This window comes from Squalius cephalus (genome assembly GCF_949319135.1).
Source record: "Squalius cephalus genome assembly, chromosome: 16".
Lineage (NCBI taxonomy): Eukaryota > Metazoa > Chordata > Actinopteri > Cypriniformes > Leuciscidae > Squalius > Squalius cephalus.
The window spans coordinates 33,065,593-33,082,152 of NC_137137.1; the positions used below are offsets into that span (position 1 = coordinate 33,065,593).

The 16,560-nt window shown below is 36.8% G+C and overlaps 1 protein-coding gene across 9 annotated transcripts in view; it reads right to left on the reverse strand.

Annotated features, from left to right (window-relative positions):
• Positions 1-14,895, reverse strand: part of dbnlb (drebrin-like b) — a 33,189-nt gene extending 18,294 nt beyond the window's left edge. For 6 of the 9 annotated variants that reach the window (XM_079896214.1, XM_079896211.1, XM_079896208.1 and 3 more), the window contains exons 1-6: positions 14,632-14,895; positions 9,893-9,948; positions 8,347-8,459; positions 7,855-7,929; positions 4,557-4,703; positions 480-557 (exon numbers count right to left, since the gene is read on the reverse strand). In XM_079896214.1, the coding sequence (XP_079752340.1) occupies positions 480-557; positions 4,557-4,703; positions 7,855-7,929; positions 8,347-8,459; positions 9,893-9,948; positions 14,632-14,714 (552 nt within the window). In that variant the 5' untranslated portion in view covers positions 14,715-14,895. Of the gene's footprint in view, positions 1-479; positions 558-4,556; positions 4,737-7,854; positions 7,930-8,346; positions 8,460-9,892; positions 9,949-14,631 lie in introns of those variants that run through there. The other 3 variants (XM_079896212.1, XM_079896210.1, XM_079896215.1) reach the window with 2 other exon arrangements.
• Positions 14,896-16,560: the final 1,665 nt, after the last annotated feature.

Sequence of the window (16,560 nt, forward strand, 5' to 3'; positions counted from 1 at the left end):
AGATTCACACCATCAACAACATCTTTAAAGAAGCAGGATTCCCACAGACTATGAAAAACTGGATAAATGAGGTAGGCTAATTATAGAAATGTGATTTCTAGACTTGGAAAAGTCATGTAAATTTATATAAAAAAAAAATCTACACAGGGATATATATATATATATATATATATATATATATATATATATATATATATATATATATATATATATATATATATATATATATATATATATTCTAAAGAATATACTTTTTTTCTATTAATGACAAACTCAAAAAATTGGGTATGAGTAAAAATTGTGAGTAACAAATATTTTTCAAAAATGATATCCTTATCCAGTATATCATAAACTAAAAAGTAATGGAGCCTTCAAATATTGGAGTCAAAAAGCTTGAGAATTGCATTAAAATGCTTATTTTGTCTGAGGCAACTGCACAACATACTTTACGCAGAAACTCTGAACCATGTGAGCATTACCTCTGCTTGGGCCCAGAAAGTGTCTTTGTTGGTTCTCTTGATTTCAGACATGGCGTTAGTCTTCTGGTAAACCGATCCCTGTATGGAAAAAACAATGACTGGTTAATTATAACTAAGTCCAGACGGAATTCTTAGACTTTGCATTTTCTGTGCTTATTTCAGTGGAAAGGTTTTGTGGAATGAAACTGAACATATTAAAATACAAATCGGAGCTGAGAGTGACACTCTTATAGCTATAAGCATTAGCCAAAATATTTAATAAGCATGCACATGGTGGTATTAATAAGCTCTCACAGCTTCTGCAGGGGTTAAAACAAAAGCAAGACTAACAATACATCAAAAAGATGTTTACGCATTCCCAGTGTCCTGTAGATAAATGACTCAGCTCATTTAATTGCAGTTTGTTGGGTCATTTGGAGCTCAGCAGAGAAATTACTCCAAACCACCATAACAGTTTTCACATTCCCAGCATTCTGGCTCCCTCCCTGTGAATCTCCTGACGCAGCACTGTGAAAGCGCGCTCGAGATAAACATGCGGCAGGCTGGCACTGACCCGGACACCACTGTGCCATCACAAGACCTGTCTGATGCCTTCTGCTTAGGGACGCACGATATAACCGCCAGCATATCGGTATCAGCCGATATCTTAAAGCCGATAACTAATGTATTATTTCCTTCAAGCTGAGACACTTCAGATGTGCACTGTTCAACATGATGGTTTTGAGTTGCTTGAAATATGATTGAAATCACTTCAATAAAGCAGGGCTCCAGACTAACTTTTTTTATTAGGAGCACTGTAGCCCCTGACTTAAAATTTTAGGAGCGCAAGCAGAAAATTTAGGGGCACACCTTCACATTTTCCCCCTAAATAACTATTACAGACAAATGCTTTGATAATAAATAGACTTAACGTATAGAAATTATGGTGCAGTTTTATTTTAAGTTCACAGGGCTCCAGACTAACATTTGAAGGCAGCAGCACTACGGTAAGTTCTACAGAAAGTGTTTGGTAGCACTGTGGGATGACAAAGCACTGAGCTTAATTTGAGGTGTATAGATAAAGTTAACTTTAATTATTATCATTCATAATGTCTTAATATTAATTCAAAAGCAAAATGAGTGACAATATATATATTAGGGAGTGAAAATAGCCAATAAACGCCCTTACCATGTTTACCATTACCATGTTTACAATGGTAATTTAGTCTTTTTTTTTTTTTTTTTTTTAAAATAAGTGTGAGTTTTCCTACTTCTTGAAACCTTCAGTTTTATAAATAGAGACAATCTTTAAAGGATGAACAAAAATGTTTTGGTCAACACATTAAAAATAACATTTAAATATGATATAGTTTTGAAGTGCTGGAAAAAGATGTACGCTACTTTTATAACCACAGTATACCATAGTTATAGTTATGCCTGGTTCAGATTACACAATGTTTTTGTATGTTACGATAGTCACTGTCAGATTACACGATTTTGACTCCTAAAAATCTTGTCATGTCGTGGACAAGAAACATGTCAGACTACACATTGCTTTACGACCAGTCATCGCGAGCCGTCTCACACACACATTCACTCGCACATATATGTACACACGCACTCACTCACATACACGCACTTGCACTCACTCACATACTCGCACTCGCACTCACTCACATACTCTCACTCACTCTCGCTTACGCACGCACACACACTCTCACTCACTCACTCACTCACTCACTCACTCACTCACTCACTCACTCACTCACTCACTCACTCACTCACTCACTCACTCACTCACTCACTCACTCACTCACTCACTCACTCACTCACTCACTCACACTCACTCTTGACGGAACCCGTCATGGAGGACCGTTAAAAAATTAAACATGCTAGTCTTTTTGTCGTGAAGCATCGCAGACGCGACATCGGTTGTCGCCCACTATGACACACTATACGAGATGAAATTTACTGGTCGCACATGTGCGACTGGATGTAAAATTCAGTCGCACACTCTCAAATTTTGGTCGCAGTCTGGAGCCCTGTAAAGGCAAATAAAGTTCAACGTAAAATGTGCACCAATCTGTCATATACTGTAGGCTACATAAAATTATAATAAGAACATTATAATTGTGCGTTTGGGACATGGATGTAATGTTTTTTTGTTTGTTTTTGTAATCAGGCTCTCTGGAAATTTGGATTTAGATTTGTCGGTCTATATATCGGTTATCGGCTTTCAAATATAAAGAATTATCGGTATCAGCCAAAATGTTCATATTGGTGCATCCCTACTTCAGCTGACAACTACACTTACCAAAGATGAAAAAACAGAAAATCTCTTTCAGAAGCAGTGTAAAAATCCAACTAGATGATTACATGCACTCATGACTACAAGGATGGGTCAATGTTAGTAATGCTACTCTTAACTATTTTGCACCAAAAACTGCTTTACTAAATGGCCATTTCCTCTCAGACCGCTGGTATTAAACAGGCTATTTGCTACTGTACCTTTAAGACTTCTGTATTTAAATTACCTCTGTTATATGATTAGCCTCTTCAAAGAGCAATGAAAATCCTGTTTTTCAAGATGAACGTACACTAAGATTCAAGTAGGATTTTTAAAAAAGTTTTTAAAAGACGTCTCTTCTGCTCAACAAGGGAGCATTTAATTGATACAGTAATATTGTGGATATCATTACCATTTAAAATGAGTGTTGTCACGATACTGGAATTTCAAACTTCGATACAATACCTTGAAAAATATTGATATTTGATATTATTTTCGATACCACGGGGAAAACTGCCATTTAAACTGCCATACAGATAATTTGTTATTATCTCGTAATTTTTGGATAATTTGGGTAATTTTGTTGCAATAGCTTACACACGACACAGGGAGGCTTTCGTTGAAACTAAACTAAATTTACAAAAAAACAAAAAAAACACAAGTAAACTGTTTAAAATCAAATAAACAAATAAATATAATAGAATTAACAGACAAATTAAACACGGCTTTAGGTTTTTCAGGTTGGCTAATAGTATTCAGATAAGAAATTAAACTAATCAGATGTAAAATAACACTGGATATTCTTCACTGTAAAAATTTAAGACAACTTTATGTTTACAATTAAATTATTTAAGTTATTTAGTCAAGATCAGTGGGTGATATCTCTGTCTTTTGTTCTTTGATTAACATGACAGACGGCAGCAGGTTTACTAGGCTACTGTCACTTTAAGAGCTAATGCATGGATCCAATATACTGATACACAACATGAGTTTTCTTAACTATTTATGTTCCAAAACTGACTGTATTTACCTGAATACTTGCCAAGACAGACATTTGACATATTTTTGTGTGTATTTGCCTGTTTAGGTGCAATAAGCGACGAAAAATAACTCAGTTTGGTTCTCGCAAACTGTTGGAGAGGCGGCTTTATGACAGCACCACATATATCAGTGTGTGGCTTTTGGTGTGAGCACGAAACCTGCAGGAATGAGTAAGATTTTGCACAATACAGCACCATTCAACCAGAGCAAATGAGACAACTGAGTGAGAGGAGGCGGGTGTGTGCCAACGCGCAGCTGGTATTCCTGATACTAGCGATATCAATACTGCAGAAAAGGAGTATTGGAACCATTTCAGATATTTCAGTATCTATACATATCGAAATATCAATATTTTTGACAACACTACTTAAAAGAACTGTTTTCTATGTGAATATATTGTAAAATGTAATTTATTCCTGTTATCTAAGCTGAATTTTCAGCATCATTACTCTTCAGAGTCACATGATCCTTCAGAAATCATTCTAATCATTATCATCAATGTTGAAAATAGTTGTTGAAGTTGTGCTGCTTAACTTAATGTAAACTGTTGTACAGCATTTATTTGAAATAGAAATTATAACATTATAAATGTCTGTACTGTCACCTTTGATTAATTTAATGTGTCCTTTCTGAATAAAAGTATTACTTTCTTTAAAAAAGAAAAATTGTGCTGAGCCCAAACTTTTGACCAGTAGTATAGGCATGTTGTAGGACTGGAAATAAAAGCTGCACTGGACAGTGCTCTGGTGCATGATGTGCGTGACACTGACCACAGGCCCCTGCGGCCCGGCGTCTCTGAAGCGATTGGTCTCTTTGTGAAAGCTGTAGTTGGCTCCTGAGGCTTTAGCCACTTTCTGCATGATGGTGTCAGGCTCCGCGTCCTCTTCCGCCCGTGCGTTTATCGTCACGTGAGCTCCCTGCAGACACAGAGCCATCAGTTTAGTCCCACACACAAAACACGGTTTCAATACTTGATTAAAACATGCGTATGAAACCATCAGATGCAAGCGTCAAAATTCACAGTCTGGTTTCAAACGAAACATGCCCATGCACACGTCCTCGACAGCTTATTTATTAGCACCCTTTGGTTGTGTGTTAGTTCTAACTGAAAATAAACACAGCTAGCTTAGATAGACTACATTTTCAATGTTCTAAATGCATCTTAAATGCCTCCTATGTTGCATCTTATGTTGCATCTTAAATGCATCTTATGTCACCTCGTATGTCGCCTCTTAGGTTGCATATTAAATGCATCTTATGTCTCCTCTTATGTCGCCTCTTAAATGCATTTTATGTCGCCTCTTATGTTGCATCTTAAATGCATCTCATGTCGCGTCTTATGTCGCCTCATATGTTGCATCTTAAATGCATCTTGTCACCTCTTATGTTGCATCTTAAATGCATCTTGTCACCTCTTATGTTGCATCTTAAATGCATCTCATGTCGCCTCATATGTTGCATCTTAAATGCATCTTGTCACCTCTTATGTTGCATCTTAAATGCATCTTAAATGCATCTTGTCACCTCTTATGTTGCATCTTAAATGCATCTCATGTCGCCTCATATGTTGCATCTTAAATGCATCTTGTCACCTCTTATGTTGCATCTTAAATGCATCTTGTCACCTCTTATGTCGCCTCATATGTTGCATCTTAAATGCATCTTGTCACCTCTTATGTTGCATCTTAAATGCATCTCATGTCGCCTCTTATGTCGCCTCTTAAATGCCTCTTATGTCGCCTCTTATGTCGCCTCTTAAATGCCTCTTATGTCGCCTCTTATGTCGCCTCTTATGTCGCCTCTTATGTCGCCTCTTATGTCGCCTCTTATGTCGCCTCTTATGTCGCCTCTTATGTCTCCTCTTAAATGCCTCTTATGTCGCCTCTTATGTCGCCTCTTATGTCGCCTCTTATGTCGCCTCTTATGTCGCCTCTTAAATGCCTCTTATGTCTCCTCTTAAATGCCTCTTATGTCGCCTCTTATGTCGCCTCTTAAATGCCTCTTATGTCTCCTCTTAAATGCCTCTTATGTCGCCTCTTATGTCGCCTCTTAAATGCCTCTTATGTCGCCTCTTAAATGCCTCTTATGTCGCCTCTTAAATGCCTCTTATGTCGCCTCTTATATTTAATTTAAAATTGATTTTTTGACTTAGTAATTTTTTCATTAAAATGTCATAGCTGGATATTCCAGTCAAACCAACACTGGAATATACGACAACACTCTCTGCTGACGTATGTCGGACTTCAATTATTTGACCCGCTTAAAAGCATATACCATCAATGAGCTCACAGTAGGCCTGTCTTTACAGGTTCACAGTCCTCCTCTGAAAGTTATCATTAAAAATCAGTTCCCCTGTGGAGAAAATAAATGGAGTTTTTACTTCCACAATGTGACTCTACTGACTGCAAGCTTGCATTTAGATCTCCCTCCATCCAATCAACAGCTGATGGATAGAACCATGCCACTAAAACTGATACAAATGCCCTCAAAAAGTCAAGATATGAAAAATGCAACAGTTCTTGTTACTGTTCTATATTTATAACATGATATAATTAAGCAATATCACACAAACAAGACTGACATTTTTCACAGATATCAGCAAGATTGCAAATGTGATGTTGCTTTCTTACAACAGTCTAGTAAACAAAGTTAACATTAAGTGACTTACATTTTAGATAAAATATTGTCCGTATTTTGCCAATGAAAATAGATCAAAACAAATCACATTAGAACCGTTGCGCGTCTCTTAGCAGCAGACAGTGGTGTTTCATTACTGAGTTAATCCATGGTTGAGTGAATTATTCAATGACACATTGGTAATACATTGACAATTCAAATATTATGGGTGACCAAACAGTTGATGGACCCCATTGACTTCCATAATATGAAAAAACAATACTATGGAAGTCAATGGTGCCCATTTACTGACATTCTTCAAAATATCTTCTTTTGTGTTCAATAGAAGAAATTCATTCAGGTTTGGAACAACTTGAGGGTGAGTAAATGATGACAGAATTTTTGGGTGAACAATCCCTTTAAGACCTACTGGCACTTTTAGTTTTACATTTTAAAAAATAGAATTAAATGTAATTTTTTAATTAAAAAAAATTAACAAAAAAATAAGCAAATGTAATCAAAGTGTAATGCCTTCATAGTAAAAATTGAAATAAGTGTGTAAATCCAATGCCACTTTAGATGTAGCTTCTGTACCACCTTTTGTTGATACTAATTTCATTTGGTAACAGCCCTATAGTGTATTATTAATCTAATTGAAATGATTAAATTTAATTTAACATAAAAGATGATATATATATGTAATAACGTAACCCCCCCCCCCCCGCCCCCCGTCCTTATAATGGTAAAAATGACCCAAGAAATCAATTTAAGTGGGCAAAAAAAACACCCCTTAAAGTAAAATTTTGAACCAGCCATGAGAATTTTAGATAGTGAGAGCTTGTGGTCGGATGTTGTCAAGCTCTGAATAACTACTACCAGCAAAGCCAAATCAAATGTGTCACTCTAGATATAGCCCATGATGTCATATCCTCTTGTGAGCCTCATCGCTGAAGTTCACGGATCATTAACTCAATAGCACTATTGACTAGGGGTGTAATGGTTCAAATAGCTCACGGTTCAGTTTGTATCACGGTTTTAGGGTCACGGTTTCAGTACGGTTTGGTGTGTGTTATAGGTTCAGGACTACTCTCAAATGAAAATAAAGCACAAAGATACACATGAAATACGTTTTTCATGTAGGTCTAACAGTAGTTTTCAGTGTAACAGAGTAATCAAATGTAAAATAACAGCATATTCTGTTTAAATAACATTTAACATTATTAAAGGGTTAGTTCACCCAAAAATGAAAATTCTGTCATTAATTCCTCATCTTTTTGATGAAATCTGAGAGATTTCTGTCCCTCCATTAACAGCTACACAACTAGAACTTTGACGCTTAAAAATAAGTTCATAAAGAGATTGCAAAACTAATCCATATGAGTTTTTACAGTTTCACCAAAACTATTCACAATACCCACACAACTGAAAAGAATATCAAAATAGCCAAGTTACCTTAAGAAAGTTGGCCATGGAGCTCACATGGTTCGCACACTGGCCTTTTCTGGCGTCTTTAACGCCCTCACCGGTCTGGGGGGGGGGAAAAAAGCACAAAAAGAAATGTCAAAAACATGGTCGTAAAAATGCATATATTAGGGGTGGCCGATGACCAAAATATTATGTAATTATACATCACGGTTATGGCATACATCCAATTTCATTTTATTTTTTTGCAGGAAACTCAATGAAAAACAGGTTATATATCAAATAACCAAGTGGCAATGTGTATTTTTAAGATAATTCAGTAAATCAATGAAATATGCCATCAAACTGTCCAGTCCTGATTAATTTTTGTATTGGACTTGGTGAATAGGAGATAAACTGATTCATAAATACATCTGACAGAGGTGCTTTACTGCGGCAACTGGGTCAGATAATCCCAAGGGCATCTATGCGATTATACAGTCCAGAAACCATGTGAAGAGTTAGAGAAGGAAGGAAACTCACCCAGTTGATGAGGACGTATTTGGGAAGGCCAGAGTTGGGGTCTTGAACTCGGCAAAAAGCATACATCACCTTCCCACTGTTCAGCTCCTCGAACAACTCCTCCAGACCACCATCTGGAAATCACAAACTTCTGCTGTCAAATCGTTTCAATAATTCAATATAAAATGATAACCACCATTTCCACCACCATTTGCATTCATACAATGCAATACACATGATGTTATGCAGACTTTTGTAAAATAAACCAAGCCTATTTTCCACATCTCACACAAACTTTTGGGAAATGAGCATGAAAAAATGATCTTTTTCATCTGAAAGTCAAAGTTTATGCAAGTAAAAGGATTATATGTAGTTTGAAAACATTGCAGATCCAGTTTAGACATTTCGTAAATTTGGACTGCTTTTGAGATGTCAAAAGTTGAAATAAAAGTGTTCTTATTAATTTCATATAATGACATTTAAAATAAAATTTGTCATGAATATTGAAAAAAATATATATATTTTTTGCATCACAGTGTTTATGTTATTCATGAAAAATATCTCAATTCTTTTTAATAAAAAGAGATTAACATGGTAATAACACTAACATTCAAACCTTTTACATTTTCAATACTGATACGCTGCAATATGGTTTAGTAAAAAAAAAAAAAAATTTTATATATATATATATATATATATATATATATATATATATATATATATATATATATATATATATATATACATATACATACACACACACACACACATTATTATAAGCTTATACTGTAAACAGACTCTGGACTGCAAAAATCATATGCATATTTTGCATTCATTATAAGAGTAAAATAAATAAATAAATAAGTAGATAAATAAAAGTGGGGTTTGAGACACTGCAGGGTTTTTTTTTAGTTGAAAAATTAAAATTAAATGTAAAATTAGAATAAATAATTTCACACAAAATAGATAAAAAATAAAGCACTTTCTAAAAATGCACTTTATATGTTCACCTGCATGTCCAACAACTGACATTACAGAGCCATGAACATGCAAACGTGTTGATAAATGATTAAAATATTAACTGAAAATTCTCAGTGGCTACTTCAAGTAAATGTCATATCAAAGGGCTTATAATATTATATTATACAAGAAGTGCATTACCTGGTAAGGAATATTTGTTCTCGTTTTTATTGATTATTGGAGCCTTTTATCACATTATGGTTTCAGCTGTTTTATAAACACAGTAAAAAGATATTACCACATAACACCCTTTTACCAAAGTTAAAATCAATGTTTATTCACAGCGGACCTTCTCCGTTTCCTTCACACACACATACAGAAAGATCTTCTCGCAGGAAGACAGATCCTCAGATGAATCTTGGCCTGTCCTTGACAGTCTGTCGGTTCACTGCACCGTTAATGTGATTCATTCACAGAACACACTGTACGGTGCAAAACAAGTCTGCAAGCCAGAGCTGATACTGTGTGCTTGAAACACTGTTTTATATCCTACACACCACATGATTCTAGTGCGAATAACACACTATAACGGCGGAGGAAAACCCACCTCCTTTCTCTGCCAGCCGGATGTCATTTGTGTTTCCCTCATAGGTGAAGAGAGCCCTGCAGACACACAAGTGTACAGGCAATGCATTACATAAAGACACAGATATATTTCAAGCAAATTCAAACAAAATAGACCAAAACAAGTCCGAAAACAGCTTGCCTTTCTGGAAGAGTTCACTCTGGCTGATAAACACCTAATCGAAAGCGACACACGTCACTGTTCTTAATACTGTAATCTAGTGTATAGTGCTATAAATAAACGTTATGTGACTTAAAGGTGCTCTAAGCCAGGGGTTTTCAAACTTTTTGTGTGTGTGGACCACTATTTGTAATCAAGAATTTTCATAATACACATAATAAAATATGTCTACACACAGTCCTAACTGATTTAATCCGCACCTCTAAATAGGCTTACTAGCACTAAAACTATAACTGGTCATCACATCAGTACAACAGGCTTGTTAAAAGAAAGTTTACTGCACACAACAGCTGCCACATATTTTATTTATTTATTTACTCAAGCGCCCGAGGGCATAATCAGGTTCATTTGAACAACAGGCATATTTCCATAGCAATGGAGTATGAAATCTATACAGTAATAACAACACTTGGATATAGTCAACATTTCAAAACCTTTGGCGATTTTAGGGGATTATTAATCTTCAGAGTTTTACAAGTCCTCAAAAAGTAGGCTTAACAGCACATCCGCAAAACATTTCAGAAACGCGAGATCAAGAAACTAACTGGAAATTAAAACAATAACAGGCCTTATTCATTCCATTTATAAACATTTCGTTTCATATAAACTGCCTATAAAGGCTATGCGTGTGGTGTGATAATGAGAACATATTTGCCTCTGACCTATACACATTTAATGGGCATTTAAACGCAAACGGGCAACGGCTCGTCTGGGCCGGTGTAGCTGAAACCTAATGCTAAGTAGCTTTCGTAGTATTTTCTCTTCACCCTCCTTTTCTTTGTTTTTTTATGAGGAATCTGGCTCGTAGATGCCGAGAGTCGAGATTGACTCACTGTCAATTATTGGTAACCTCTGCCTCTTTTCTCTTCAGAGAACCTGTTGCTATCCACCGATCCATATTGTGGTTCTAACGGCACTGAACTTGAACGTCACGGCCGAGCGCCACTAGCCTATTTTAGTAATCACACAATAACTTGACAATTTAATTGAAATTTTATATCAATATAGGCCTACATATTCTTTTTACTTTTTATTTTTTTAAGGGAATTTCCTGGTAAAATGAAGGTAAAAAAATATATATATATATTTTACATTTTATTTAGCCTTTCCACGGACCACCTGCAGTACCCTCACGGACCACAGTTTGGGAATGGCCGCTCTAAGCGATGTTGGGTGACTTCACTTCTTGTTGACGTTTGAAGTATTGTAGGCTAGCTCAACCCTCCCTCCTCCTCCTCATCCCGTCCACTCCCCCGATGTAAATTTGGGACTTTGCGCGTTCCTTCTCCTTTTCCCTCTTCTTTGTTATTTGTTCATCAGAACGTCGTCTCTTTGCTCGTGTGTCTGCCATATCAAAATTCTCAAGAATATAAAATTTTAACGTTAGTCGTTGTCTAGGACATCTCTCCTCTAGCTAACTTCCCTCTTCATGCTTCGCTCTCCCCCCCCCCCCCCTCCGCGGGGCAGCAGCCAATGGAAACTCGGTGGCGAGAATTTGTGTATGGCCGTTGCTATGGTTTCATATTTAAAGTACACACAAACCCCGGCCCCAAGCAGCGAAAACGTCACAGGCGTCGCGTCGGAACAAAAATTGATCGGATGCTGGTGGACAAGCGGCCTAACCCCCCCCCAACCCCCAATTCACTCTTGTCGGTTATTGGCTGGAACACTGTTTGTTATGTTTCGTGGTCCAGGCTGGGCCAGTTTGTTTTTGTTGCCGTTTGTGGAGCCTGGACTGTCTACAGAGACCGCGTTTTTTAACAGTGTGTTCAGGGGACAGGCAGCGAGCGGATATTAGTGAGGAGATGTTTGCTGGATGTGACAAACAATGTTTCAGCCTAAAAAACATGTGACATCGCTTAGAGCACCTTTAAATAACAAAATAAATAAATTAAAACTGAAATCAAAATTGTTAAAAACTAAATAAAACAAAAATGACAAAACCACAATAAAATCACTTAAACGTTAAAATACAAAAATACAAACGAATTCAAAATATCTCAAGGATAATAAATTTAGGGATGCACGATTTATCGGCCACCATATCGGTATCGGCCGATATATATTCATTTGTAATGTTATCGTTTTCGGCCTGATAAGAAATTTTGTCTGATATATTAAAACCGATAAATAATGGATTATTTCCTTCGGCTGAGACACTTCAGATGGTTTTGAATTGCTTGAAATATGATTGAAATCACTTCAAAACAGGAAAATACAATTCAGAGCGACATGTGCAGCGCAAATCTGTCGTATCGGCTACATAAAGTTATAATGAGAACATTAGAATTGTGTTTTTTGGACATGGCTTCTAATGGTGAGATTTTTGTTTTTGTAATCAGGCTCTCAAAAAATTGCATAAAAATTTGGATTTAGATTTATCGGCCAATATATTGGTTATCGGCTTTCAAATATACAGATTTATCAGTGTTCATATCGGTGCATCCCTAACTAAAATAAATAACATTTTGTTGACTGCGGTTCAATGAATGCAAAAGGAACTCCTCTCTGAAGTGTTTGTTATATGAGGAAGGTTTTGAGGCGGCACTTTGGGTGTGTGTGTGTGTGTGTAATCACTTTTGATTCTCTTTCTAAACAAAGACACTTGTATAGCAAGGAAGCCGTGTCAACTTCCTCTCTGAAACACTGAGCCAAGCCAACTCAACTCTCTCGACTGTCAGAAACAAGAAGTGGAGTAATGAGGAATAAGAAGTGCAGTAGTCTTATTTCTAGAAGGGCCCACAGTTCAGATCGTCCTGTGACATTCACACTCTGTTGTGGTTTGATATGGAAACGAAAGTGGCAATTGTTACGACGCAGCTGCTTCTTTATTAGGCGATGTTGAGTTGCTGACTCAGGAAAACCGCTGATTTTGTGACAATGTCTATCAGAAACACACTGACGCCTTAAACAGCAAACACTGCAGCCCATTATAAACTCCTCCATCTGTGTATATAAACTACTTACTTGTATTATCCAGCATGATTTGAGAAACAAAAGATTGCTCATAACTTTTCTTTATTTATGGGATTACATAGGATTTTTTAAAGTCTACATTTTGGACCCAACTGTATATAGATTAATACAATTTAGTGACAGAAAAAATAGATTAAAAATAGATAACATTTCTGTTTACTGGTCACACACAAACAACATGATGTTAATAATCTCGAAATTGCCAATTATCAGCCATTTATTTGCCGTAATATATTTAACGGGGCAAAAAAGTACAAAACACCATAAATCTGAAGTACTACAATCATAACTACCATCGGAAAGATTTTTTTTAATGTTTTTGAAAGAAGTCTCTTCTGCTCACCAAGGCTGCATTTATTTGATCAAAAATACAGTAAAATCAGTAATATTGTGAAATATTATTACAATGTTGAATAACTGTTTTCTATGTGGATATATAGTAAAGTGTAATTTATTCCTGTGATCAAAGCTGAATTTTCAGCATCATTACTCCAGTCTTCAGTGTCACATGATCCTTCAGATATCACTCTAATATGATGATTTGATGCTCAAGAAACATTTATGATTATTATTATCAATTTTGTGTGGAAACAGTGTAACATTCTTTCTAGGTTTCTTGTTTATTTGAAATAGAGTATTGTAACAATGTCTTTACTGTCACTTTTGATCAATTTTTTTGACGCCAAACTTCTGAATGGTATGGGACGTTTTTGCGAAACTCAAGTTGTCTGTATTACATTAGTGTTATTTTTCCCAAATGATCTCAGATCTCTGGGTAGGATGATGTGTAATTAATGTAGGTCATTTATAATCACTCTTAATTCCTAAAGCGTTTTTGATTCAACTCAAGAAGCGAACTGATCTTGTCCTGATTCTCACTTCTGTAAAATAAATGAAACTCAAATTCTTGAAGGCACAAAGCTAGAGGACTTTGATCTGGCATAAACCTGTCAAACATTAATATTGTTTCCGTATGACGAGAAGATCCGCTTAGCAACTGTAGAAGGAAGTGCATATACAGTTTGGCCTTGACACTTTTTGCATTGACATTCAACTTCTTTTTGATGTGAATCTTGCATGTAAACCCGGGTCACAAATAGTGGGCAGGGATTTGCCAACCCAGCATCCATATATGGACAAAGATTACAGGAAAATAAGGAGGTAGGAGTGTCTCAAGATAAGTGCACTTCTCCAAGCCCATGTTATCCAAAAAGTTGGGATGCTCCTGAACTGATCAGATCAGCTGATCTCATGTGTGCAAAGCAGGTCAAAGCACATGCATCATTTAATTAACATGAACTTTCCTTCATGTTGTTTTGGCCTAAAAGCAACAGTGAGAGGAAATCATTTCTGGAAGATTCAGTGTGTGAATGCTTGATGGGCACAGGAAGAAAGTGCAGTGATCTCGCGAACATCATGTTATTGATCCAAATGAGCAGTAATGATGATTTGTGATGGTGATAAACACCAAAAGGGCGTTTAAGAAGCCAAAGCAGACGCTAACAAGCTAAACATGAGGATGTCAGTGAGTGTAACGGAGACTCGACCGTTGAGTCGCTACTCACCAGTTAGTCTGAGACTTCTCATCCACAACCTCGTTATAGGCCGCGGTAAGAGCCGGGCCGTTTTTGCTGAGGTTCACCGCCATGATGGGTCGATCTGTGGGGGTTTAACCGTCCGACTCCGGGGACAGGAGACTCAGTGAACTCCAGTAACGGTAGATGGGGATCTTTCTCTCGGTTCTCCGTAGACAGGAAGCTCGCTGAGCCACATCACGTAGCAATAGCTCACTCCTCCCTGGAGAGACGTTACGAACCCTACTATGGGCAAGGCGGAGCTCATGAATATTCATGACGCAAAGTGAGGTTCGCCCAATAAGCGTTGCTGATTTGCTGCACAGCTGACGCTGGAATGTGGGCGAACGTCTTCACTTTTGATCAATAAAAGATCAAAATCTTACTGACCCCAAACTTTTGAACGCTAGTGCATGTTGATTTTTCCCATTTGCGAAACTCAAGTGTCTGTATTACATTAGTGTAATTTTTCCCAAATTATAACAGATCTCTTGAGTGTAATTAATGTAGGTCATTTATAATCACTGTTAATTTCTAAAGCGTTCATGGTCCAACTCAAGCAGCGAACTGATCTCGTACTCATTCTCACATCTGTAAAATTAATAATACGAACCCTACCATGGTCATTGGTCAAGGCGGAGTTCATGAATATTCATGAGGCAAAGTGAGGTTCGCCCAATAAGCGTTGCTGATTTGCTGCAGAGCTGACGCTGGAATGTGGGCGAACGTCTGCTGGCGAATGATGACTCGCCTTATAATAAATATTAATTAGGTTATGCGACTTCTGAATGTTACCAGGCAACGTTAAAATTACACATTTGCTAAGCCTTTGTCATAGTAGAAGTTTTAAATGAAGAGACATGCGGCAGCGACATCTGCTGGCCAGACATGAAAGTCGCACGTGGACACCTTTCTAAATTATTTAAATTTTTAAATAATTTCACCTGTGGTGAAAATCAAGCTTTTAATGTTGTTTATACATCTATGTGGTGTTTTACAAAAAAAAAAAAAAAAAAAAAAAATGCTTAAAGACGAACCATGTGCAAATTCATAAGTCGACACCATTGCTGAGTATTTTCTCCTTAAAACTGCAGTGAACCAAAGACAGTCTCAAAAACAAGGTTTGAAATCGCTGGGGTTTCTGACGTCACAAAATACCTTGTAACCAATCAGATCAACGTGTGATCGTCAACGAGTGGATCTATGAGCTGCTGTGAGTGAGTGAAGGCGGGGCTCATTTGCATATTGAATTTCACGTTTAAATAGGTAATTTTGGTTCAAATTATTGACTACAGGGGGACTTTAAAGCCATCCTAGGTGTTATTAAATCATAATTATATTTAAAAATATCCTGTCTCTTCCAAGCTTTATAATGGGAGTGAATAATAACTGAGATTTTAGCCAAAACAGCGCATCCATCCATCATAACAGTAATCCCTACGACTCCAGCAGGGGTTAATAAAGGCCTTCTGAAGTGAGGCGATGATTTATTTTCTAAGAAAAATATCCATTTTTATAAGTTTGAGAGTGAATTATGGGATTTTAGGTGAACTATTCCTTTAAAGGGATAGTTCACTTTGAAATTAAATTTTGGTATGTTTTAGCTTACCTCAAGGGCATCCAAGATGTAGGTGTATTTGTTTCCGCAGTAGTTTCAATTTTGATATTTTTAGGTCAAACCGTTCTTGTCTGTCAGTCGTATAATGCAGGTCTATGGTCACTGTCTCAAAGAGCATGCACAGAGAAGTCCAAATTAAACAATTCCCCATCGTAAGTACACATTGATGGCCTAAGACACAAAACAAGCGGTTTGTGTGAGAAAACGAACAGTATTTATATCGTTTTTACCTCTTGTACACTTTCCGGCGCTTGCGTAGACAAAGCCAGAACGCGCAAACACGTCACACACCAGGAAGCGCC